The 25,729-nt window shown below is 34.4% G+C and overlaps 1 protein-coding gene across 3 annotated transcripts in view; it reads left to right on the top strand.

The window, feature by feature from the left end:
- Nucleotides 1-25,729, top strand: part of LOC149782379 (uncharacterized) — a 225,994-nt gene that overhangs the window by 156,854 nt on the left and 43,411 nt on the right. For all 3 annotated transcript variants that reach the window (XM_089933774.1, XM_089933773.1, XM_089933772.1), the window contains 2 exons: nt 8,025-8,123; nt 13,602-13,688. In XM_089933774.1, the coding sequence (XP_089789900.1) occupies nt 8,025-8,123; nt 13,602-13,688 (186 nt within the window). The remainder of the gene's footprint in view (nt 1-8,024; nt 8,124-13,601; nt 13,689-25,729) is intronic.

Here is a 25,729-nt window from a genome sequence, read left to right as displayed (position 1 = left end):
TAAAACGATTAGGCCTTGAACTCTCATTCTAGTAAATATAATCACAAACATGAGGTTGTCAAAATTCTATAATGTATTTTAGGCAAAAACTTCACATTTACAGATTACAGTCATGACAAAAATCTCCAATACACAATAAAAAGCTAATACTAAACTACTGCCATGATTTCTAAACAAATTTGCAAATATATTCATCCAAAGTCCAAATACAGTCATCCAATGTCCAAAAAGATTTTCATCCAATGTCTAGTTGGTTTCAAATTAAAAGAGTGCCCCACTGACATCCAATGGCAGCCATGTTGAAAGTCTTGATATCAGTTCTACTCTTGAATGGACTGTCATACCAGTATAACATTTTCATGAACAGACTTCATATGGTGCCATGGAGGCCATCTTAAAATCTTATCACTAGTCCTCTTTTAGGGATCTTTATATTCGCATATGATTTCCAAGAAAACATATTTCACTGTATAAAGTTGATCGTATATTAACATGATGCTAAACTAACGTCCAAAATGGTTGCCTTTATTCAAAACTGTATTTGGCTACAATGGATGGTCATACTGACATATGAACTGTCATTAACTAGGGGTATGGTATTGAGTATATCCGTGTTGCCTAAGTTTTGTTGTTTACATTAATTACATGTATACATTTTCTTACACTTTTAATATCTTGTATATATTTTAGGTTATTTGGTTAAACTTTATTGATCAGATATATAAGTCTACTTCTGTTATCGTTTTAATCTAAGCATTGTCGCCATCGTCTTTACTAGACATGGGTCATTTATACAATATATTCTTCATACTTCCTGTCTCACCTGCATAAATGGATATATATATATATATATATATATATATATATATATATATATATATATATATATATATATATATATATATATATATATATATATATATATAATATGTATATATACATACATCATCTAAATGTTGTCATTGATAACCTTTCTGAATCCAGTCAAAGCACAAAGATAGATTCCCATCAATTGAAGTCTCAGCAGTCACAATATCCAAACTAGACCTCAAACAATGATGGTATGATATGAAATTACAAGTGTCCATGAAATTTGGTCTCGGTTAAAATAAGCTCCAGCAAGGAATAACTATAACTGAATAAACGCTTTCATTATCATCAAAATGAAGCAGAAGAGTTAACATCATTATTGTGGTCTCATGGCAGGCATCCATTTATGGATGCTGTCATCATTTGCTTCATTTTTGAGACAAGCCTTTCGCATGCATTGCACTACCGTCTGGTAGAGATAGGATGCAATGTCTCAAACTTCAAAGCATCTTAACATGCAGACGAGAATGTAAGGTGGACACGGATTATTAATTCCCTTTGTATTTTGCCCAGCAGATCTGATTAATATGCTAGAGATTTGCAAGGTGTCATTAGTAAAAATCACTTATATATTTTGCACTTGGCTTTTATTATATTTTCTATTTGATAACATCTACACATTATAGATTATCTGTTCTCAATGCACCCGATATTCAAACAGTAGATGGACTGGCTATTCATTTTCCGACCAGTCTGCAGTGTAATTAGCTGGCATCAGACTGCTGGGTTATTATACGCTTTGCACGCTGGTAACCTGTCTTTCTGTATTAAAATGTACATTAAATTGCTCATCACACAATTCATTGATAGACAGTTACAACTCCGTTGTCTTAACCCAACTAACAGAAATACATCAAACCTGTAAGTTTAGCAAAATCAACAAATAATTATTTTTTACAAAGCAAAACTTTAAGAGAAAAGTTTAAGAGAGACCAATAAGTTTAGTAAAATTAACAGATAATTTATTTCTCCAAATTAAAAACTAAAAGTTTAAGAGAATCTTATAGTATTGTGAACTAAGTGCCAAAATTTCACAAATGTTCTGTCACAAGTCCTAAGTTTAAAATGTTCCAAATGAATTATAATATTGAATGTGATGATGTACCAATATTATTGATGTATTGCCGTGATAAAATCCAGAATGACTTCACAATAATTATACAATAGTGCTTTAGTCGAAAAAGCTGAATGATCACTTTGTAAATCTAGTGAATAATTTAAATAAATTAATAGTCAAATTATATCTGAAGACTAAAGTAAATGATTCCACAGACTGATCATAAAACATAAATGAATACAATTTTGTTTAAATCATCCTGCATATAAAAATTTCACTTCACCTAAGACACAATATAATACGAAGGATGTGTGTCATTATGAATGGAAAAAAATCATAATTTATAAAAAGGTCATACCTTAAACCTAAAGATGAGTAAACATCTTTTTAAAACAAATGACCAAAGTACACAACACCCTAAGCCAAGGCCATACTGACAAAAATCTGCCCTCAATATTGGACCAAGGTCAAGCACACAAACAAGACATTACTGGAACATACTTCATTTAAAAATCAACATTCACAATTAGTTACGTATTTGTTAGGCCAAATATGTTCACAGCATCCTTAAAGAATTATTCAGAATGGTGTAGTAATTAGCATTACTAATTACATAAATGATTTTAACTGGTAGTGTGATAATGAAAAATATACTTTGAGACAAATCAGTATAACCTCTAATCTGCACTATACTTTGCCTGCATGCGATCATATTTAATGTTTACTATTTGCAATCGAAATTTATTTTTGCATGGCCTACAAAGTGAACAAGTTCAAGTGAAAATTATTATATGCAAATATCATTCATGATGCTACATGGAATTAACAATATTATTTCCTGTCTCAGCACATACATATAAATCTTCATCAGTACAATAACATTCCCTGGTCAGACAGATGTGATAGGATTTTGTGTCTTGAAACAAAAAGAGAAATATATGTCATCTTAATATCTTTCACTGCATAAAACAAAGCTTTGTCATTAAAATATAATTCACTCCTCTGACATATATTATATGCCAGATCAATTAATAATGTTACAATGACAATGGTTTGTAGACTATTTCAAACATATCTGGTTTTTCGTTCCTGTTAAACTCTTTATGTCGAAATTCTGTGCAATGTCAAATTCTAGTTGATGAAATATAGTTCATTTATTGTTAGTCAAAAAAAAAATTCTTTGACACACACATTTACCACTAGCACATATAAAAGTACTGTTGATTGTTTCTTGTCCTCAAACTAGATCCATGCTCAGCCATTAAGTAATGTTTTACCACCATGATGGTATAAATCCCCACTTATTCAAAGGATAACAGGCATATTGTGATACAGTCCATCTGTAAAGATGTATTTACATATGGTTGTATTTGCTTAAATGAGACCAGAAATCAAACTTTTCCTTTTACGTATGTAATGCTCTACATATTTTAATTCGACTGTAATGTTTATGAATTAAATATCGTAAGCGGGTAGTGATTATATTGCGTGGAAGATACCACGATTCGGTAAATTGCTTAGTTTTTCCGAGTTTTGATGAGACGACAGATGACCTGGCCCCGTGATACAATACTAGCCAGTCCTCGAATGCAAACATAAACAAGGCGAGCGAGACGGACAGGAGGAGCCCTGATTTCATTTGCAAAGGTTGAATCTGCTGTTTGGTATAACAGTTTATGAAAAGTACTGGTCAGTGCTCAAATAATTTTTTTTAGGCACTGGTCCTGGGCTAGTGACTAAAATAAACTCAAGCCCTGACTGAAATTCCACAAGCCCGGGCAGTTCATACTGTTAACTCTCAAGCCGGGAGGGACAACTCCCGATTTTGGGGGTATTTTCTCATCTACATCCCGACCTTGTAATATCTCCAAATTTTGCGCAGAGAAGTCCCGATTATTACATTATGTCTGTCACTTTTCACTTCTCAGAACAACAAAGTCAACGTACATACATAGATATAACGTATGCAATTCACAAGTGCCATATTCTATATTGCCACTTGTGAATATTGTAGTCATACAATTAGTGCCGGATTTAGTCATAAGCTAAACAAGCTACAACTTAGGGCCTCACAGTCTGAAGGGGCCTCTCAACTAAGATTAAACATTATTCACGTACATTTCAGATGTTGTTAAACAATGACATTTGTTGTTGTTGTTGTGGGGTTTAACGCCATTTTTCAGCACACGATAGGCTATACATGGCGGCCAGTATTAATGGTTGAGGAAGAAACCGGGAAAACCCCAGAAAGAACCACCGACCCACGAGAAGCTACTGGCAAGCTTTCTCACATACCCACATTGGCTGAATCCGAGACTCGAACCGGAGCAGACAGAGGTGAGATGGCAGTGATCCGTAACGGAGAGCGCTTTAGACCACTCGGCCACTCGGGGCCCCTAAACAATGACATCAGTAGTATAGTAAAAAAAGGGTCACCAATTAGCTTATTTGAATAATCACTGTGGATGCTGTGAAATTGCGCCAGTTAACACCCGACATTCTACCTTATATGTAAAGTTTAATTACCAATATTAGATTAAAAGAAGGAATAAAACAAAATATAATATGCAGTATATTTGCCCCTAACGAACTAATTCAGAATAAATATTTTATTCAGTAAACATTGTTACATGCATTGCTACTTAAACCTAAGAAAATAAGGTGGGGCGTAAAACTTGGGAAAAACAGTTGCCACATGTATGGTAACGTGTGCCTGCAGATTTGAACTGTTAAAATGAAGTCCAAGGCATCGTAACTTACAACAAAATAGGCACCGTTTATTTGGCAATCAATTATTGGTGCTTACATACACAAACTGTCAAACATGGTTTTATTTTTTAAGTATGTCCGAAGGGCAGTCGTTTTCATACCATAAATGCAAGGATAAGTATTAACTGTCAATTAGTCAAACTGGCTTTATTGTTTGTGTACTTAAATCAAACCTTCAGCTATTTTACAATTTAGCCAGAGCTGACCAGAATATGGAAAAGAGGCTTGTCCCTAGGGGAATAATAAAGCGTATCACAGGGACAAATGCCACGTCCCTTGGGCGCTCGCACATAGGGGCAAGGTGATGGGGTCAATAGTCTCATGCCCAATTTATATTGTCAGCTAATTAATGTGAACCTTTGACCTATTTTTTTAATTGCTGTAATTTAAACTGTACACGGAAAAGTTTTGCATCAGTTCTAGTCGTTATAGATTACAATTTATACATACTTCATGTAACATGCATAGACTGAAAGTTTCTTTATTTTAATTTTGTCACTTCTGTTAAGATTACTGGAAAATGTGTTTTCTCGAAACACGACAAGTTTAGAATTTTATTTATAGCAAAGCTTCCATTGGATGAAAAGCAGATCTCAATTTTACCTAGGACAGTGGTGATTTCATTAGATAGTGCCATGCTAAAGCATTTATGTCAACATCTTGAAAATACATTTGCTTATTTCACCAGCGTGATCAAAATTTCCTCAGGAAAACAATTTTGGTTTCGACAAGCCTGACAAGCACCTAACTTTGAATACAAAATGTGCCCGAACTAGCATCAGAGGTGCCCCTGGTGTCGGGCTATCACATTTAGTATAGCACTGCTGTTGTAAATAAAAGAGCTGTGAATTTATTTTGCATGTTGTGGACACGTTCTAGACTTTCTGCTTATTTTCGTAACTCACACGTTTAACACTTTTCCCAGGATTTAAAATATTCAAAGGTATGTCTGGAACAGCGCCAAATTTTAGTCTAGGCCTAGCATTTGCGTATCCTAGAGCTGCCATTTTTTCAGGATTCCTCTCGTAACATTTCTTTGAGAAATGTGATGAGCACAGAGTGCTTTATGATGTTTGAAATCGACTCGCTTGCAGTAATGTATCCATACTTTCTTTGTGCCTTTATATTTTGGAAAAGAAAAGATAAATGTTGTCCACAGGCTTTTATTAATGTGACATTACACCCGTAATCAACGCAAAACGGTATTGCATTTTACTGTGGCAACTCCCACTTGGGATGCTGTAGTCGCTACTATGACGTCACATCCCGAAAGTAATCGAACAGGCAAGAACAATTTGCAAAGGAGGTCACGTAAATTCAGCTCCTAGAAGATATGCCAATATTTGAATATTGGCATTACAGTAGCAGATAATGCTTCCGAATAAGGTTTTCTTCCATAGCGTTTTTATTATTATTGTATCTTTCGATTGGTTTCTGGTCTCCTTTAAACCCTTCAAATGACATTGAAGACAGAGAACTGAAACAATGTCAGTCAACTCTAGCTAGTGTAATTTGTGCAAATACTTTGGGAATTTTGATTTCTCCCCTGTAGGTGTGAGAGTCTAGTATTTAAACAAAATGGCATATTAGACCAGTGTCCAAAAGCATGTCAGACAAGAATGTAAAGGTCTTACACTTGGGGACCCCTCCATCAGCCCATGTGGTCTGCCTTGGATGCATGCGGTTACTGGTTTGAACCCCGGCCAAGTCATACCAAAGACATCCAAATAGTTCTAGCAGCTACCTCACTTGGCTTTCAGCATTAAGAGGCTAGTGTTAAGAAAATAAAAGTGGTCAGCCTGGTGTCGGGATAACGTGTGCTTACGATATGATGCTAAACGACTGTGGCTGACGCTCCTGTGTTAGACATAACTATAAACTTCCTCAATTCAGACATCGCGATATGACTGAAATCTCACAAACACACACACACTTGTACTTGGGGTGAAATAATGATAAGAAAGCATGGTTTCCTTGAGATTCAATACATTGTTAAGTTTACTGATGCTGTAATTAAGAAGTGGAGATAAAAGTAAATTACACATAGGTATTGATGATCATTTGCAAACTCAATATTTCCTTTATCATTTTTTAAAACATATTTGGAGAAAATCAACCTAAAGGTGTGATGCAGTATGATCCGGACTGAATGAAGTGTGATGTGATGTTACAGTAAAAGCTACACGTGTTGAATTGCTCACTGAACTTAGACACAAAGACACAATGATCCAATTCAAGAGTGCTCTTAAAACTCAATTATTTCGACTGCAAGAACAAACCTAAATCCTAATAACGTTTCCTATGTTTTCCAATTTCATGATGCTTTTTTGTAATCATATTATTATATGTTTTTTGTCTTATAGGTAGTGTCTAATGTTGTAAAGCGCTTAAAGCTTCTAAAGATTAGGCACTATACAAAATCGTCATTATTATTATTATTATAAACAAAATTGTAATACCTTATATTGTGACGTTTTGACTCAAAGTGCTCTTTTTATGATCCAGTTTGGTATATGGCTACCATTATAAAAGTCCATAGCAGTTATTAATTATTCTCTGGAAGCTTCATGATAGCAATTAAGGTCACACCATAATCAGGAATGAATAGACTCTGGTTGGGCAAAATTAGTATTATACTTTAAAACATCAATTTATATTTAATTTGAGATGCGTAAATGCGCATGCTGCATGACATGTATGACCTTAACTATATACAAGTTAATGATCTGTTACACTAGATCATTAAGATAACTGTTATGAAATAAAAGGGTCCTGGTCACATGTTTTTGTGCAAATGTTATTAGGAATTTTAAAATAGTTTTAAAAACGTTTCAGTTCTATTGCTACGATGTCTGCAATGTGGTAGTTTGTAGTGATGTCTAACTCGGTGGAATCATTATGCACTTCATGTCCCAACCAGTCACAGTATCCTGACTCCAGTCCAACTTACCATTATACGAACCTATTACTACTTAGCATCAAGTGAAGCAGCTGCTATTATCATTTTAATAAGTCTTTGGCATGACTTAGAACGAGTTCAAACCTGCAATCTTCCTGCATCTAAGGGAGACAATCCGGCCACTTTGGCCACTAGAGCAGTCTGACTTTTCCTGTTTTATAACCTCAAATAATGATATTATCGTCACATGATATTTATTGTTTTATAACCTGAAATAACAGGGTCATGGTCACATGACTTTCACTGTTTTATAACCTGAAATAATAGGGTTATGGTCACATGACTTTTACTGTTTTATAATCTGAAATAATGTCATTATTGTCACGTGACTTTTACTGTTATATACATATATTCTGATTTACATTGCAGGTGATCATTATCCAGTTGAACTGAAGATAACGGTTGGCATAGGCTTAGCCATTACAATTATTGGTTTCATTATCTGGATTGTGCTCTTCATAGTGAAAGGTAATTTTTTCTTTAATGGGTTCATATTTATATCATGTGAAATAGTATCAGTTCCTTATAAAGCGGTGACATGATGTACTGTTCTAAAGTCCGTGTAAAATCTCACATCGGAAACATGAGAGGTAAATTTTGATATCATTGACGTGTATTGAAAATTAATTCTTATGCACAACATAACATCTACCCAGAGCAATTAAAGGATATTATCTTATTGGACACAATATCATGATATTCTTAATTAGAGTACACATATATAACAAACATACCCTGTGTAAGGAGGTGGTGAAGATGTGTACTGTCCCCCATTGCTTAGAGTTTTCGGTTATCGTTATTAGTGTTGTTCCGATTACAGATGATAAACAATCATTGGTTGGTTTAGGAAATAAAAGGATAATCAGTTACGAATCTCCTAAAACAATTTTGTATAACGGAACCCTACTTCTTTTTAATTGCATGAAAACCACAAAAGGTTAGTACAACTCCTGGGTAAATGGGAAGCTGTATATGATTTCAATCAACAACAGCTGATCTGATTTATGTAAAATCATACTATACTCCACGTGTGCAAACTTTTATAATTAGGAACGTAGTAATGATTAAATGATTTTGCTGTGAAATTGTTGAGTTAATAGATTTAAACAAATTTTGATGATTTGTTTCAGTTTAGATGTACAATGATTTGTAATATTTGTCAATAATGACAAGAAAACAATTTCCTTCTATACTTTAAATAATATAAACATCACTAATTAATTAAAGGGTTTTGGGGAAATTGCAACAGTTTCTGATCAGTCATAAAAAGTGGCTTTTATTTAACAAAGTTGTAGAACAAAAAACACAAAACAATTATGAGGTTAAAGTATACATCGTTAAAAGAGATTACTCCTGTATATTTTTTTTGAACTGTTCAGCAAAGATATGACTATAACAAACATACATTTAAATGTGTTCTTTGTAACCAATTATAATGGAGTATCAGTTGGTTAAGTGAAACTGATTATCGATTGTGAAATTCAGACCAATTCCAATCACTAATCGTTATCTGGGAGATGATCAACCATTGTATGTTTTACCAACTCAACTTCAGTAAAACAATATAATAAAGTATGAACATAATGGATGGAGTAGGAGAGATCTGAGCAGAGATATTGAATAGAATAACATAAGTAAAACAACAGTTTAATCGATTACATAAATATAATGAAATCGAACATGACAGGTGAATTATTGACTTTCTCTCAGAAACTTTTCAAAATTATGTGAAATTCATTTGGCACTTCTGTTATACTGATATAACACATTTCACCATATTACTGAGTGACTGATCAAATTAAGATTACTGGCCTTACTGCATCAACTGGTGCTCTCCGTCCATTCCAAATCGATGCTGGTCATAGGTCAGCATTTCTGTATTTATTTCCTTCTCTCTCTCTCTACTAGCCTCTTCGAGTCGTCAACCTCTTTTTGCATACTGTGCTATTTTCCCGCTGTGCAATTCAGGTGTGCGCAGAAACTATTTTCTTTCATCTAACATAAAAATACATGTATAGTACCCAACCTAATACATGGCAGAGTCCTTCTTCTCTTGGGTTCAAACACCATTCCCACTCTCTTGCATTATATATTCTTTATCATAACTCAAAACAACTAGCTGATATGGTCACTTTGTCATCTAATACACACTCACAACCACATTATCATAAATCAATGTCTAGCTAGCAGCTGCTGACATTCTTCCTGAGAACATGACATAATTAAACTTATCAGATAATGTTACTACTCTGCCGTGGCTATAAATGTACGTGCTGAGCTAAACTAGTCGGCATGCTCCCTCAATTCTCGTTGAAGAGAATTCCCAACATAATTACACAGGAACTAATGGACTTCACGCCTTGTCTTCACTACATTACTTTGCTAATTAGCGATTCCTTTTCAGACGCAGTAAACTGAATCTACATCATACATCATTAAAGACAGGTAACTTACATATTAACACAATTTGTGTCAGAAGATATACATGAAATCTTAAACTACATGATTTCTCTTAGAAGCAAGACAAACTCAGTCAAATCAATTACATTTGTATGATATTCTTACAATACATCAGTCATAAAACATGCGCAATTATTTCTGAACTTGAGAAAAAAATTAAGCATGACTTTAAATTGAATAAATTCAATAATAATTACAAATTTGCATCAATAAATATACATTATATGTAATCGAGACTAACGTTGCCGACCTGAGACTCTCGCTTGCTTATCAATCAAGAATTCACTCTACCCTTCTCTCGATACAGATTCCTAAAAATCCATACCTCTTTGTTATCTTTGCAATTTGTTCAACAAGAGAAATTACTTATTACTTTTCTTTGAGTCCCTCAGACTTTATCTGTCTGCAGAATAACTTCGACTGCCTAATATTGCAAGTGGATTATTTTAAAACCCTGAATTATTTCTGAGAACATGCACACCCTCATTTAGCTCCGCCAATCAGGATTACCTCTTTACTTGCCAAAAATCACATTTATTCCGATCAAAGATAGAATAATCCTCTCTAGTCTGCCATTGTAAATAAATATTCTAGAAAAATATCATTTTATGGCATATGTTTACCTCATTGGACATAAAAACCTAACATGCTATAATTACTGACCACTTTTATGTTTGGTTGCATCATGCATAAAATATAAATTATAAAGTGTGCACATGTCTGGACTCTTCATCCTAGCCTGTGTGATGAGAGGTAAACAATTGCCTAGACTATGATTATGTCCTTGGAACTTTACATATGCTTACTCTGTGCAGACATCTCAAGAGAGAATGATAACCTATGCCTTCAAAGTGGAGAACTTTAAACATAAACAATTTGGTAACTTCTTGAAAGCATATACATGTACATACACCTGCTGTAAACATGGCTAAAACCTTAAGAATATGAGGCTTTGCCTCAGTAATTAGGCTACCTAAATATTAAACTTTAAAGGCGCTGCACTTATGTTATGTCATTTAAGTTAAGGCTGTAGTGTTACGCCTGCATCTGGTTAATTATTACTTCTATACTTGGTGATAGTTCAATAGTTAATGGTGGATATGCGGTCAGGTTAATCATTACACTTAATTTGCTATGGGCATTCACTGTACTATGAAATATGGTCAAACTTCTTCACTTTATGAATTGAGTAAAATATGAAATTCAAGTTTTAATTGAATTCCTTTAGAATGTTAGGTTTAAAATTAACATTGCATCACATAGCATTTTTAAATGTCCATAGCTGGCGAACACATGTATACATCCAACACCCCAGGGAACACTTAGAAGGACAGCAAAGCTATGGTTTTCAATTAATGTTCACAATAGAAAATACAAATTTGATTTTATCTCTCAAATCACAAGAAAATCGTGTTCCACCTCATAACCATGTGGCAAATATAGCCACATTCATTCCTTTACATGTTTAATACTTTTTTAATTAAATCTAAAGTGAAACTACTTTACAGGATCAAATGCCAAACAATGCTGATCATTGTATTGCTTTTGTTAAAGAGCTAAAGGACTCTGGAAAATGTATGTTGCATCAGAGTACGTTAGTTTTCAATGGTGTCATACTATTGTATCATAATCATCACTGTCCATTCATCCGTTGATTTATCTATGACATATCAAATGAGCTCGAAAGGTTATACATGTATAATGTTTTACGTCAATAAGCAAACTGTTGACTTCATAGACGACCATGTGATTGGACTCAGGTGTGATTCAGTAATGATGAAAATGAGAAGAGTCGTCTTAATAGCATGAGTGCATCTCTTTAGCTTCACTGTGTGTGTGATACAATTTCTTGTTCCGGGACTTTTTTAAATGACATTCATCTTTTATTTTAGCATTTATTTCTATAGTGTAATCCAACCTAATCCAAATTGTTCAATTTGTATGCATCTTCCATTCATTTTATATTATCGTCTACTGGTCGGAGACGAGAAACAAATATGGTATGTGTGGATTCATATCCTAGAGAAGCACAATAGACCATGTTGTGATACTTGAAACATTTGTTAGAGAACCATCTATAAACAAAGAACATAAAGTTGACTTCTGTTTTCACTCACAGAAGGACAGCATAGTAAATAACAAATTCAGTTTTGGTCCAAGAGATTATCTTTACTACAACTTTCTCAAAAATAGAATCTCCGAGTTAATGTTCGTGCATCCCAACCACAAGATCTGGTGACTCCAGGGCCATCAGATACTTTGCTATCCGTAAAATGAAACAGTATTTGATTTAAGATAGGAAAATGCTTAAAATTGTCACAACTGATAGTGTAGTATTTGGACTCGTATTCAGATTAGCATGATACGATTGTGTGGATCCCTGGGACATTTTCTGGAGGTGAAGGCTATGTAACTATACCTTTTGTTGAATTTTTGTACACACAGTATTTCCGTCATATTCCAGGTTCTGTCTTGTTCAATAAAATATATTACAAGGCTAATTTAGATACTTAAGGTGTTATGTTTTTAATCTAGATTTTAGAAGAGAAAATACGTTTATGTATAATTCTCTATATTCTCTTGATAAATTGAATAATTATGTGTCTGTGATAGAGGAGTATATATTAATTTGCTGTTAAATTTAATGACATTAATTTTGGTTAAATATAGTTCTAAATATCCTAAGCCACTCATTTCCAAACGGTTACAGTTTAGTCTGACATGCACCTAAACAAGGAAGCCATTACATTGGCAGGATTGTGTGTTTGTACTTAAAATACATCAGTGATAGCAAGTTTTCCTTAATAGTCAAACATTTACTTTAATGAAATTTGAAGCTCTCTTAAAGTGTTTAAAACTGCGTTATGTAATTACAATATCATGTGGAATTAATTTGTTCATAAGCATATATTTTACAAGCAATTTCTCACTTAATAAAGCATTTTGGAAATTCTTATACACATACAATGTTGCAAAAGAGTGTCTGGAGAGGGGATACATGGGTATAATGTGGTTATAGAATTTTGATTTTGTGCATTTTGGTATGTAGAATTGGGTTGTATAAATGGCTGCATTTAACACATTCAGACCACATGTTTAGCTCTAGAAAAGGTCTTCAGGGAACGCTTTCTCTGAAATCCACTAGGATCCTTTACAAGCTAAGATCAAACATAGTGCACGGAGTAGGACATGAAGAACACAAGTCTAATAAAATATGAGAGAGAAAAAAGAAAACTTCTGATGTGGCCAATACCCACAAGGCAGTTACATCAAATTAGCCCCTACAATAAATCTGTCACAAGAGACTATTTAGATAAATGTTGTGCCTTAACCTCAACTTATGGTCAAATCAATAATGGTGATAACATGAGATAATAAGGTTCTGGTCACATGATATTCTGAGTTGTATAACCATAAATTATAAGTTTATGGTTGTATACTTTTTAATGTTTTCTTATTCTGAAGGGTGATAAATTTATATTACAGGTGGTAAGTTTTGGCTAGGACTTGGAATATGCTCTGTCATTAAAATTATTGGCTGCATCATCAGTATTGTGGTTTTGGCACTAAAAGGTAAGTTATTTTCTGGAATGACCTCCAATTAAAATTATCTGAAATATTTTTCTTGTAATTTCTTATTAAGCAGTGCTATGATGTGCTGTTCTAAACACTCAGGTTGTTCCGAATATATGGTCATAGACTAAATAATAGAACAAGGTGAAACCATCATGTTTATTAAAATTCAACAGATAATTTATTTTCCCAGAACACAGTGAAAATTTAAATGGAACTCGTGTATAATGAATGAAAAATCCGAAATTATCCTAAAAGTACAAATGTATAAAGTGTTGCAATTTAATTGTGGTATTAAATTTGGTGATGTATTAGCATCATTGAATGTGCTAATGTGTCAGCAGTCTTGATGAATCACAATGATATACTCCAGAATGCCTTTGAATGAATTTACAATAATGTCAAAATAATGATTTAGTCCAAAGTTCAGTGAGCACTTTGCAATTGCATTGAATATTTTAAATAAATCTCTTAATTTATAACTGAACACAGGTAAAATTAAACCTGATACCACTAGACAGATGTTAAAATTGAAATGAATAATTCTGATGTAAATAACTTCATATAAATCCCCACTTGACCGTTTCAGAAAATAACTTCATTATCTTAAATGAAAGTGATCCTAAACTGTAAACAAGGTCAGTTCTGTTCACTTAAAAGTTAGCAAATCAAGCTGAAAAAAATCAGATAGACCATGTAATTACCAAGGGAAGAACCAATGTCCTGAACTCAGATCCAAATAAGAATATTTACAAATATTTCTTACAATCTAGTCTCATGTCATGGACAAAGGTTAACTATGTAATATGTTGTTTATAAAACAACCCTTACAATCTACAACAATGGACAAAAGATAAACAATACAGACATACATAACCGGGTAAATCCGTCAATTAGAAAATTGCACAGCATAACACATCTACCCCGCGGGATATTACCATGTTAGACATTATAGCCTGACATGCTATAATTAGCACACACGTATAAAACACATACCATGTATGATATTGGATTACTTGACATAGTGCCCTCATGATGCTCTAATAAATGCATATATATATATATATATATATATATATATATATATATATATATATATATGCTGAAGGATTTTATGGTACCATAATGGACATTAAACTCTAACATGCTTTAATTACTGCAGACTGCTATTTTTGGTTTGAAAGAAGCATAAAACATATAAATTACGAAATCTGCATGTTCTTCATTGGTTGTAATGCCTGCATTATCTGAGGGAAGCTTTGCCTAGATCATGACTTTTGTTGTTGAAACTTGTCATGATGGATATATTGTGTCTTAATACCACTTAATTGTGTCATTTAATTCAATCACAAAGCCAAAGTTAACGTCTTTTAGTCGGTGCATCCATATTCAGAGTGAGAATATACCTTTAAAGTGGAGAACTCAAAACAATCACAATGTTGCATATAAATCTGCTGGGAACATTGTTTATGACATTATGTTAAAGAACTCATTAAGATGAGCTTTAACCTCAGTAATTCAGTTACCCAAGTATTACATTTTAAATGCACAGCAGAAAGAGGGGCGAAAAGACCCAAAAGGGCAGCCAGACCAGGTAAAAAAAATTATGCAAAAAAGAATACACGGAACTGCTAGAATGACTGACACATGGTAATATAATCCATAGGTAACATATCATGATGCTTTTTATGTGCTATAAAATGTGAATATTTTTATTTGATTTTTTGGTCGCAATATCAACAAATCATGACATAGCAAGAGGGAGGCCTGTTTCAGTAACTAATAGTTGTCAGAAAAACTTGTAGTCATCCCCACAGTGTAATTTCATGGCTTTGCTGTTGTTTTTTTCTCAAAAATCAGACAAGATTGATTTTTGAGTCACAGGATGACCAAATGTTAGCCAAAAATATAGGTATATTTGTAAACTATCTTGACTCTTTGTTGTTTATTGAATGATAAATAAGATCTATATTCACTGATTGAGTCTCTTAGATTTAGCTGAGTTATATATACCATCGGTGACGGACCTTATTGAGCTTGCACTAATATCCAAATATTTTCCTACAGTGTCATATACCTAAATTAAATTATCTCTCCAGTATTGAGATTAATTGATCTAACTGGCCTTTGTGGATTTTGTACTTCACCGGCTTTTCTGCTTTTACTATTTATATGTGTTACAACCTGCATGTCTTCATTTATATGATTTGATAACATTTATATGATCAACAACTAAACTAAACAATCGTCGATTACACCATGGAAACATTCGTATATAAATCTACATGATATATAATTTTCATTTTTTTTTTGTATTTGAAATGCTGATGTCAACACAAGATAACATTGAGTGTTAATCAATCAAAGTTGTTTTTTGTGTTTACAGTGTACTTTAGCTGTTTTGGCTTCATAGTTGGAGAACAATAGTTGTTACCTAAATTCGTCGCTGTATTATCAGCTGAATCACTGATTTGGTTACAGAGATCTCGGAAATGCTTAATTACGCATATTTATACGCAAATTTGTGATCTGGAACGCAGAAAATCACGCAGACAGGAGTACTACGTACGCACTTTTTTACAAGCAGGAAACTTTCGTGGCAAAATAAATATGTTCTAATCACTATGAAAAATGAAACAATAATTTTATTTACGTGTGTTGCTGACTTCCTTTCATCAAAGATCGTTGGCTTGCTTTGATGAAGGTGCATGTGTTACTGAAGGCGCCGCTAAAGGCGCTATTTCAAGGATCAAATAAATACCCGTTTGTTATTGCTGCGGCAACATCAACTATTTGTAGAACATAGAACATTGAAACAGATTTTTTATTTGCAAGGTATATGTCGGTGATTCAAAGGTAATCAGTTGTCTTTGAAGTTGCAGGAAAACTATTTTTTCTGTTACATTGTTTAAAAACAGCTGTCCACTGGTCGACTAGACATTTCCCGTTCTCGCGTCAAGAGAAGTTCGATTGTAGCTAGTCAGTAGCATGACTATTTTGGTTATAATACAGCATACAGCACCAGCGTATGCGGATTATGATATAACAATGCACTGTTGTGGTGGTTTGTCAATAGGAAAGAAGGTTGTGTTTATATAACAATAGATTCCAGTACATTTGTATATCCAAGTTTGCGGGGACTCGTCATGGTGACCTTGAATTTCTTTGCTACAAATCCAAGACTGTATTTAGTTTCTATCAGCCAAAAATGGTGCCTCCAAAATAACTACAGATGGTATATTTTGTCGCTAGTTATGAAAACAAATCGCAATTTGTGACATTGGCGAACCCAAGCGTGATCCCTTTTATTGTAGCCATATCAATAGTGCATGCGACCTCGAAATCAAATCACGTCAAGACTTGGACAAAATGAAGTGTGCAAGTATTTTTGGGTTCAACGGAAAATAACATTTTTTATGAAATTCAGAACTCTGCTAAAGTTGCAAGAACTGATAGTTCGGATTGGACAGTACCCAAGTGTACGAAAGTGCGTAATGGCTGGCTTAGTGTTGGGAATTTAAAAAATCCTTGGATTTGCAACAAAAAAAATCGAATGGATAAACAAGAGCTATATGCCAGTGGTGTAAAGAATGTGGAAAATTAAACTCAATGGCAACTACTGGTTCTTCTAGTCTGCAAAGTTCCACATTTTCTAGACATCATACATCAAGAGACCACGTACGTGCTAGGTAGTCATTAAATCGTTGAACTGCACACTGACAGAAGCCTGTACAACTCTACTTCAAGAGAACATAAATTTCCAGACTCTGCTGTCTTAGCTGTGATGGTGTTGGTGTCACCAGTGACATCCTTGACATGCATGAGAGGCTTCAGTTTGCAGTACAAAATCAAGATTAAGGGAAGGTCCATAATAAAATATGAGACCTTAACACAAATGCTGTGAGTCAACGAAGAGGTACCTAGTGTGAAGAATTACAAACTAAAGCCAAGCATCAGAAAAATTTGTGAAATTAGACATAGACAAAAGTGAACTATATTGGAATTGAAGAAAATGATATTTGTACAGGATATCAGTTTTAATAGATAGTTTCTTTAGAAAATAATAACTAATTAAAATTAATAAAACTGACAAAGTTTTGTGTCTATTTGTTCCTGATATTTTAAAGAACATTTAGCCACTTCAACATGTTTCTGGGAGGGGACTTCAGCTTTTGCTGGTGGGACCCCTATTTTTACCAAGTTAGGAGTCCTGGACTCAGTTTTAAAATCCTAATGAGACCCCTGCGGTCAACTGAATCACTGTCTTAGTCAACTTAATCAGCCTTGTTCAACTGAAACACTAACTTGATCCGTTTTAGTGTTATTAACATATCAGTGAATGCAATTATGTTCATTTTTAATTTTAACATCATGTTCAGCATTTGTTATTTCAAAATATCATTTGAGTGATCTGTATTTACTTTCTCCACAAGCTACACATAATTGAATGTTGCTCGTAACTCCAACTCCACAAACCAGACAAGGTTTTGGGTCGGTATTTACTCGTTGAATACTATATGAGTGAATTCCACAATAATCACTGTGAAATTCTTTAAACATCATGTTGCTAATCCTACCATTAGCCATGTACAAGTGTTTTTTGTTTGCAATATATATATATATATATATATATATATATATATATATATATATATATATATATATATATATATATATATATATATATATATATATATATATATATATATATATATATATAAAATTTATTTTGTTTAATTAAAACAAAATTAAACTACAGGAATATTATTATATAACATGTGTTGGTGGGACAAAGCTAGATTACTACAGCAACAATATAGGATCTCACGGGGATTAAAATTATTTTACCAAACAGAAAAGATGATTTAGATATAATCAAAAATTACATCAGATCTAGAAGCAACCCACAATGAGTTCACAAGGTTGCCGGCAATTGAGCCATCAACATCAATATTTGATTTTGACCAAATGAATGATGATAGAAAACAAAAAGCATTTGAGTTACAGTTGCATGATTTTATCAGACAAGCAGAGAACTAGTTTTGCAATGATGGTGCTGTTGATGTTTGGTCAACGTTTAAAATTGATGGCAATGGAATATTTATAGATTCAACAATGAATAAAAATTTTGCTCATAAAATAATACGAAATCTACATGACAAAAATAAGTATTTTTTCAATAAGATGTACAGCTGAGCAACACACACCAGTTGGATCACAGTCGCTCATACGTGAGAAACTGGATCCGCTAAAAAATTCAAGATCAGTATCATCTTGGACAAAAATACATCACCATAAACATTTATCGGAATTGACAGCACCTACTACAAGAATGCTTATCCTGATACAGATGATGTTTACGCAATTTATTACATGAATGAACCAAGCACATCTGCTACTGCTCCGATGAAGGCAGTCTATGTAAATTGTGAGGCTCATCGTATCATTGAACATTTTGTGAACTCAAAATGAGGGAACAGACATAACATAGTCATGAACCCCCAAAAAATCACTGGGAAAACTCTCATTAATGGAGGTAAAAATAAATGACATTGCCACACTTGAAAAAAAAACATTGAAGATTCTGAACATCGTAAAAACAATAATCAATCAGAATTTATAAGACTCTGGTAATTATTGTAGCAAAGGTGATCCAATAACATTATTTGATTATAATTATTTTGCTTGGACAGAAGCAGTAACATATTTCCACAAGAAAGAGCATTATGATTTTATGACAGCGATCTTTTTAAAGATATGAACAGCATCAGTAAAAATTACCCTGTGTCAGTCTGGTTATTTTACAGCGGCGGCGTCAAAGAGGCAGCCAAAGACGAATCATTTCATCAGTTTATTTTGCCATCTGGAGTTCGTTATCGGAAGGAAATACGCCAATATGCTATGAAACATATTTTGGTAAAATATAACATAGACAATGCTGAATTGCTCAAAATCTCATTTACGCCAGTGTATGTTGATGTGCATATAGTCCAACAAAAAATATATGGCGACCGAATTTCTCAATGATGTATCACATCCTTGTGTTGATTTCGGTCATGATGGTGTTTAGAACACAAACTAAAATTCCTCTGATATGATTTCTGTCGACAGTGTCGCTGCTTATTGGGCGGCTTTTCTTCATATTGGCAAGTATTATCGTTATTATGAACGATTCAGGCACACAGCACACAAAATGACATGAGTTGCAATAAATGGGCCACTACCAAATATTGATCTTACTGGATTTGCCGAGATTGCATCATTCAAGTTTTCAGCGAGTATTCATCCAGTTATGCCCTTCTGGTATGGTATATAACTCAGTAACCCAAATACCAATACCAATCTCAGTGACAGCTGTGCAAGAAATCAACGCGTTTGGGCTCCAATAGTGTTATTACGATATTTGTAAGATACTAAGATTGTAATGTCTTTAAAGGTAATCTCTATGATAATTTTATAAAAACAACAGCAAGGAGGTTGGTAACCGCAAGATGACAAGGAAATGTGCAGGAAAAGTATTGGTAAATTTACTCAGTGTTCATCACATCATTGTACAATACTAATTATGGATCAAGCAGAATTAGATTTGTCATCAAGGACACAGCAGCAAAATGTATATTGGTATCACCAAGAAACGCAACATCACGAGGAAAATCATTAGCTACTGTGATGGCGATTCTCCTCAATTTACTGACTTGACATCAGCAGTGCTTACCTACTAATCAATAAACATTTTACCGATGATCAACATTTCCCAGTGACCCTGTTAGAGTCGCCACAGATTCTTTTTATATTCTTCATTGTAAAATGGATCTTCTAGGGTCATTTATCGGAGAAGACACGTGCAGTGTCAACTGGGGTTCATGGCACACAAAAAAAAAACGTGAGGAAATATATAAATGTTCAGAGTTGGTCAATGTTAAAACACCAGATATGTATTACTTTGATGTTAATTTATCAGGATCATCATCATCACCGTTATTAAACAATCCAATCACGAGACATATCACGGTATATCTTATTGGTCCAGGTAGGTCTTGTAAAACAACACGTGCGATAGAATTATTTAAAAACTTACATGATTTTGTTGACGCCAACTCACCGGCTTGCCAGGGAGATGAGACAACATGGTGTCAGCTCAAGCATGTATCATAGTTTCTTTAGCTGACGAGGTGATGCATGGACCCCTGAGAGAATGGGTGAGAAATATATCCCGAGAATAATTATCTAGGATGAAATTTGTGCAGTATCCAAACATGCTTTATACATGTTTCTTTAGTTTTTATTAACAATATCTAGTGCAATTATCATGTGTGGCGATCAAGGACAACCTCCGCCGTTTACAGGTGAATCACCACACAAATGTTTGATCAAATATGTAACAACTATGAAGAAGTTTTGTATGACCATCGATCACAGGATGAACAACTACGACAACTGAAATCGTTAATCAGATCACAACCTGACAAAGGTGGGTGTGACATGATTCGTACCATAATTTCAGAGACTCTAATGTCAGATTTATGGAACTGATCTAATAGTTGTATCAAGGAAAACACAAGTATGTTCTTATTGATATCGTCGACATTCCTGTAGAGGCTGCACAACAGGCATTTTCGTTAAACCCATCATGTTGGACTTTTGGATATGCAATAAAAATTTATTCGTCTCAGGGATCAACTATACCAAATACCAATATCTGGATTATCGATGATCGCATAGAATGGTCAAATTTAGTTTTTGTGGCTATGTCTAGAGTAGCCGAAATATCTTAGTTACAATGGATTGTCTACGTGCTGAAGTTTCCAACAGCAGCAGCAGCGGTTCTGCTACTACTGCCATCACAAACAACAATGCCACCAGGAATTATCAATGCAGTGAAGAAACAATTAGCTGATTATGCGCAAGATGGCTAAAAAGTACAGTTTGATCTGGGTGTGGAGTTAGTCATGATGCTGAAATAATGTCAAAATAATCACTGCGCTGCTGTAACATAGTAATGTTCTGGCAATATTTTCATAATGACATACAACAGTTTGTGATGGACATAATCGATAATAGTCTTGGGCCCACACATCAAAATGACTCTCTCACATGTCTTGAATGTAACTGACGTAGCGGAGCTTCGTTCCTCAGAGCGTGTGACTCTTGATAGTGTTTGTTGATGGCACATATCCAATCTGGTGGAAACAGTGTGTTTTCAGGAATTGCTTGTAATTGTTCACGGACAAAATCCGCGTAGATGAGCTGTTGAATCTAATTTGTAGCTTGGTGGTATCACATTAGATATTACCATGCTGAAGGTATATGTGTTGTTACGCTCCACACGGTATCAGTTGCTCTTACTGCACCACACTCAAGTTCGCTAGGTTGATGTAGTTACATCACTGTTACTTTACTACCAGCATTGGTTGTGGTTGATCCACCAATGACTTTCATCGTGGTATATGTGTTTTGTAATTGCGTAGACAGGTTTCATGTTAATTCCACTTGTGACCGCTTTGTTTAATGCGGTACCATATTAGGTAGTCTGGCAACCCATTCAAGACATCTGTCATGAACGTGAAGTAATTGTTGAGCATGTTGATATCCAAAGAGTGCACGTGTTTGATTAAATCGTTCAACGATGATTCCTCTGCAATTATTTTGTTTTTGTTTTGTCATAATGCTCGTCAAAGATTTCTTCTAACGACTCCTTCCACGCACATGCTTGACTCTACCAAAAAGGACTGTATCGGATTCATTATGTGTTATACTAAGTAATCAATTAAGATGTCTCCTCGACGATTTCCAGATACCTCCAATATTATGTTAAGACTATATGTTTGTTTTCTATATCCAGTTTAAATGTTTACCCAATATTTTGATTTAACACGACTAAGGTGGTTCCGGAAAATCTATCGGTGAAAGGACCAAATGAATTTCTAATGCATATCTCACATTTAGACGGGTCAAACACATACAATCTATACACTCCTGTAACATCAGCGGTATATCTGATAGAGTTGTTTTGTTGTGACCATATTCCTGATCCAGATGCTATGGTGTATACCATGTTGATGAGCGTATTTGTGTGAATTATGCCATCAGCAATCTTGTTGATTTTATCGAGTTCATTGTTTATCGAATTGATTATTCAGCTGATGGACACCTACTTGTTAATAAGTTTGACTGTTGTTTTAACATTGACTAGATCAACAAGTTGTACATGAGAGCTTGGTGTTGATGACCGTTGGATGTCCAAAGAAAGTGTCCACGGTTCCAGTCATGATTCTATGAAAATTTATGAATGCACTTAAATGATTATTATATTTAGATCTGAATGTGGTAAGTTCATCACTGATTGTCATTAATGATGTCATTATTGGGATGTTGCTGTTGGACACGTATTTCTTTGTTGCATCAACATCATTTGATTCTGTTTCTCCCAAATTACCAATGATACTTTCGTTCATGTTGAGATCGCCGTTCATTGCATCACTAGCTTTAGCAACATACTTACTGATCTCAATTTTGATCGTTGTGTTGTTGTTGTCCATAATTTAGTTTTTGCCACGTCATCATGTGATTTTGGTTCTTTCATATTAGTAATTTTATTTCTGCTCATGTTGAGATCGCCATACCTTATATATCCGAGTTTTGAGTTTTACCGGTTTTATTAAATATCGTTAAGTTATCTTCGGTCGCCTCCAGAACAGGCAGAATAATATGTGTCAGTGGGACATTACTCGTCTTTAAACGTCCTTGCTGATCCTGGAAAAACAACTTCATTTGCGTCAACATCAGCGAGACGCAAAAGATCAGCAATTACATATCATGTTGCATATTTGGATAAATCAATGTCCCACTGGGGCTTGCCTTAGCAGGTCTTCCGTAAATATATATCGTTATAAACTATTAACCTTTTTAAAACGACGTTTGACGGATATGCCGTTTGATGGTATACTCACGCATAACTTTTTCAGGCGGCGTCGATGACTTTGACACAGAATTAAGTGCAGTAAGTACTGCTGGACCACGTATAGGTTGATCTGTTAATTTCTGTGTTGGTAATGTTGAATAACAGATTGGTGTGCTTTGAACTCGGCTATGCTTAAAAAAATTATCGGTCGTGCTAATCCCAAAAACGAAAAACCTCTTCGTGGATCAACCGCGTATGCAACGCAGTGAGTACCAAGGCGGGAACTTGCATCGAGAGTAATAATACCGGTTTCAACATGGTTTATTTTTTCCGGTAATTTATCATGCATGAAGAACATCTGAAGCTGTCTATGTTTAATTGCCGAGCAGCATCAAGTAAATCAAAATTGGACATGGGGAGCTTTACAGACGTGTCCACAGCAGTTGCAGACTTTAACATAGCTGCCATCCCTCATGATTTTGACGAGATTTTCAACACTTTCTATAGCGATTCAAGGATTCACGTCACGTGCAAACAAATCATGAATTCCCTGGTTCTCAATTATTTGAAATGTTCCCGTTAAGTGCTAGTTATTATATCGGTAGTTGCTGAAACGGTCCGGTAATGCTAGTTGCGACAATAGTAGAACTATATCCGAGTCATACAGTTGGCCAGGTAGCACGCATTTTAGTGTATTTTAATATATCTATATAAGATTAGTTTTGTAAATGCTATTTAAAGAATCTGGGACCTCGCTATAATTTTCTCCACATATATGCGCCAATATTGATTTGAATTACCGTTCGGCATTGCATATTGAAAACGTCTTCACCACCAAATAAAATGAAATGTATTGCATACAAGGTGAAGTTTAATTTGGAATATACCGAAAATTGGCCTTCCATTGAGCCATCAAATACCGATATACAGTGTGCCACAAATTTTAGCATTGGGAATGGCGACAGAGACGATGTGAGGAAGTACATTGGTAGCAAAAACCACATATAGATTGGGAAAATACATGAAGGCAGTTTTATCGAATGTTGTAAATTTTGAGAATGAATGATTAGCATATGTCGTAATTTACTTGAGTTCACAGTGTTCCGCGTATGCGCCGACACCACGAATCGTTCAACGTTCGACGTTTTATCTTCTGGATTAATACCATTTCGTAATTAAGCTACACTACAGTTAAAATGTGTTCACCTCCAAGGAAAAAGATTTGTATTCCATAAATAGTGTAGTATAGGTTGGAGTACACTAACATTCAGCCATCAAACATTGATGTACATTATCCATTTTGCACAGGAATATGCAGCGAAGTTTACAACTGGGAATGTGCACAAGGGCTGATATCGTTATTTACAGTTTACCTGTCATATATGAACCATGTAGTAATAGTATTATATAGTACATATATGACATAACTTGCAAGCAACGATACAAGCCCCAGAGGGTATGTGGCAGAACAATGTGAAAAACCACACTGATATAGCACCCCCAGCATATTTCAGTTTTGGAGCAGCGAAGTTTACAACTGGGAATGTGCACAAGGGCTGATATCGTTACTTACAGTTTACCTTGGTGACTAAAACTGTTGCAATGTGAAAAACCACACTGATATAGCACCCCCAGCATATTTCAGTTTTGGAGTACTTTGAGCCACCTACTCAAGTCCTGCATGCTAAAGCTTTTTTGTGAGTTTTCTTGCTGAACATAAACTGTCTTTCTCAGTTGGAGATCAGCAACAGTGAGAGTGAAAGAATATTTTCTATTGTGAGAGAAAAAAAGACAAACTTTAGTACCTCCTTAGGTGCTGAAAATTTGCAACAGTTTTAGTCACCAAGATTAACCAGTAGGCAAGGGCCCTGAATTGTTTTGAAAGTAAATTTACCATGGCCTGATTGGCGAAGTTGAAGACTGCCACATCATCATATCATGACAAATAACATGAAGTTTGCATATATCAGTAAATTTAGCTGCAAAATAAAGCATTACATGTAATCGTTGTAAATAATATGTCTTAGTTTTATTTTTGGGATTTTCATATAGTGCAATACTTACCATCGAAGTGGATAAAGTTAGTGTCATATACTTTTTCACTAATTGCATTCGAAATTCACTACCTTTTATCCCACTT

This window comes from Sinohyriopsis cumingii, chromosome 15, assembly GCF_028554795.1.
Source record: "Sinohyriopsis cumingii isolate HCF-2022 chromosome 15, ASM2855479v2, whole genome shotgun sequence".
Lineage (NCBI taxonomy): Eukaryota > Metazoa > Mollusca > Bivalvia > Unionida > Unionidae > Sinohyriopsis > Sinohyriopsis cumingii.
The sequence above is the reverse complement of the archived record's forward strand: the minus strand, read 5'-3'. Positions and strand labels throughout refer to the sequence as shown.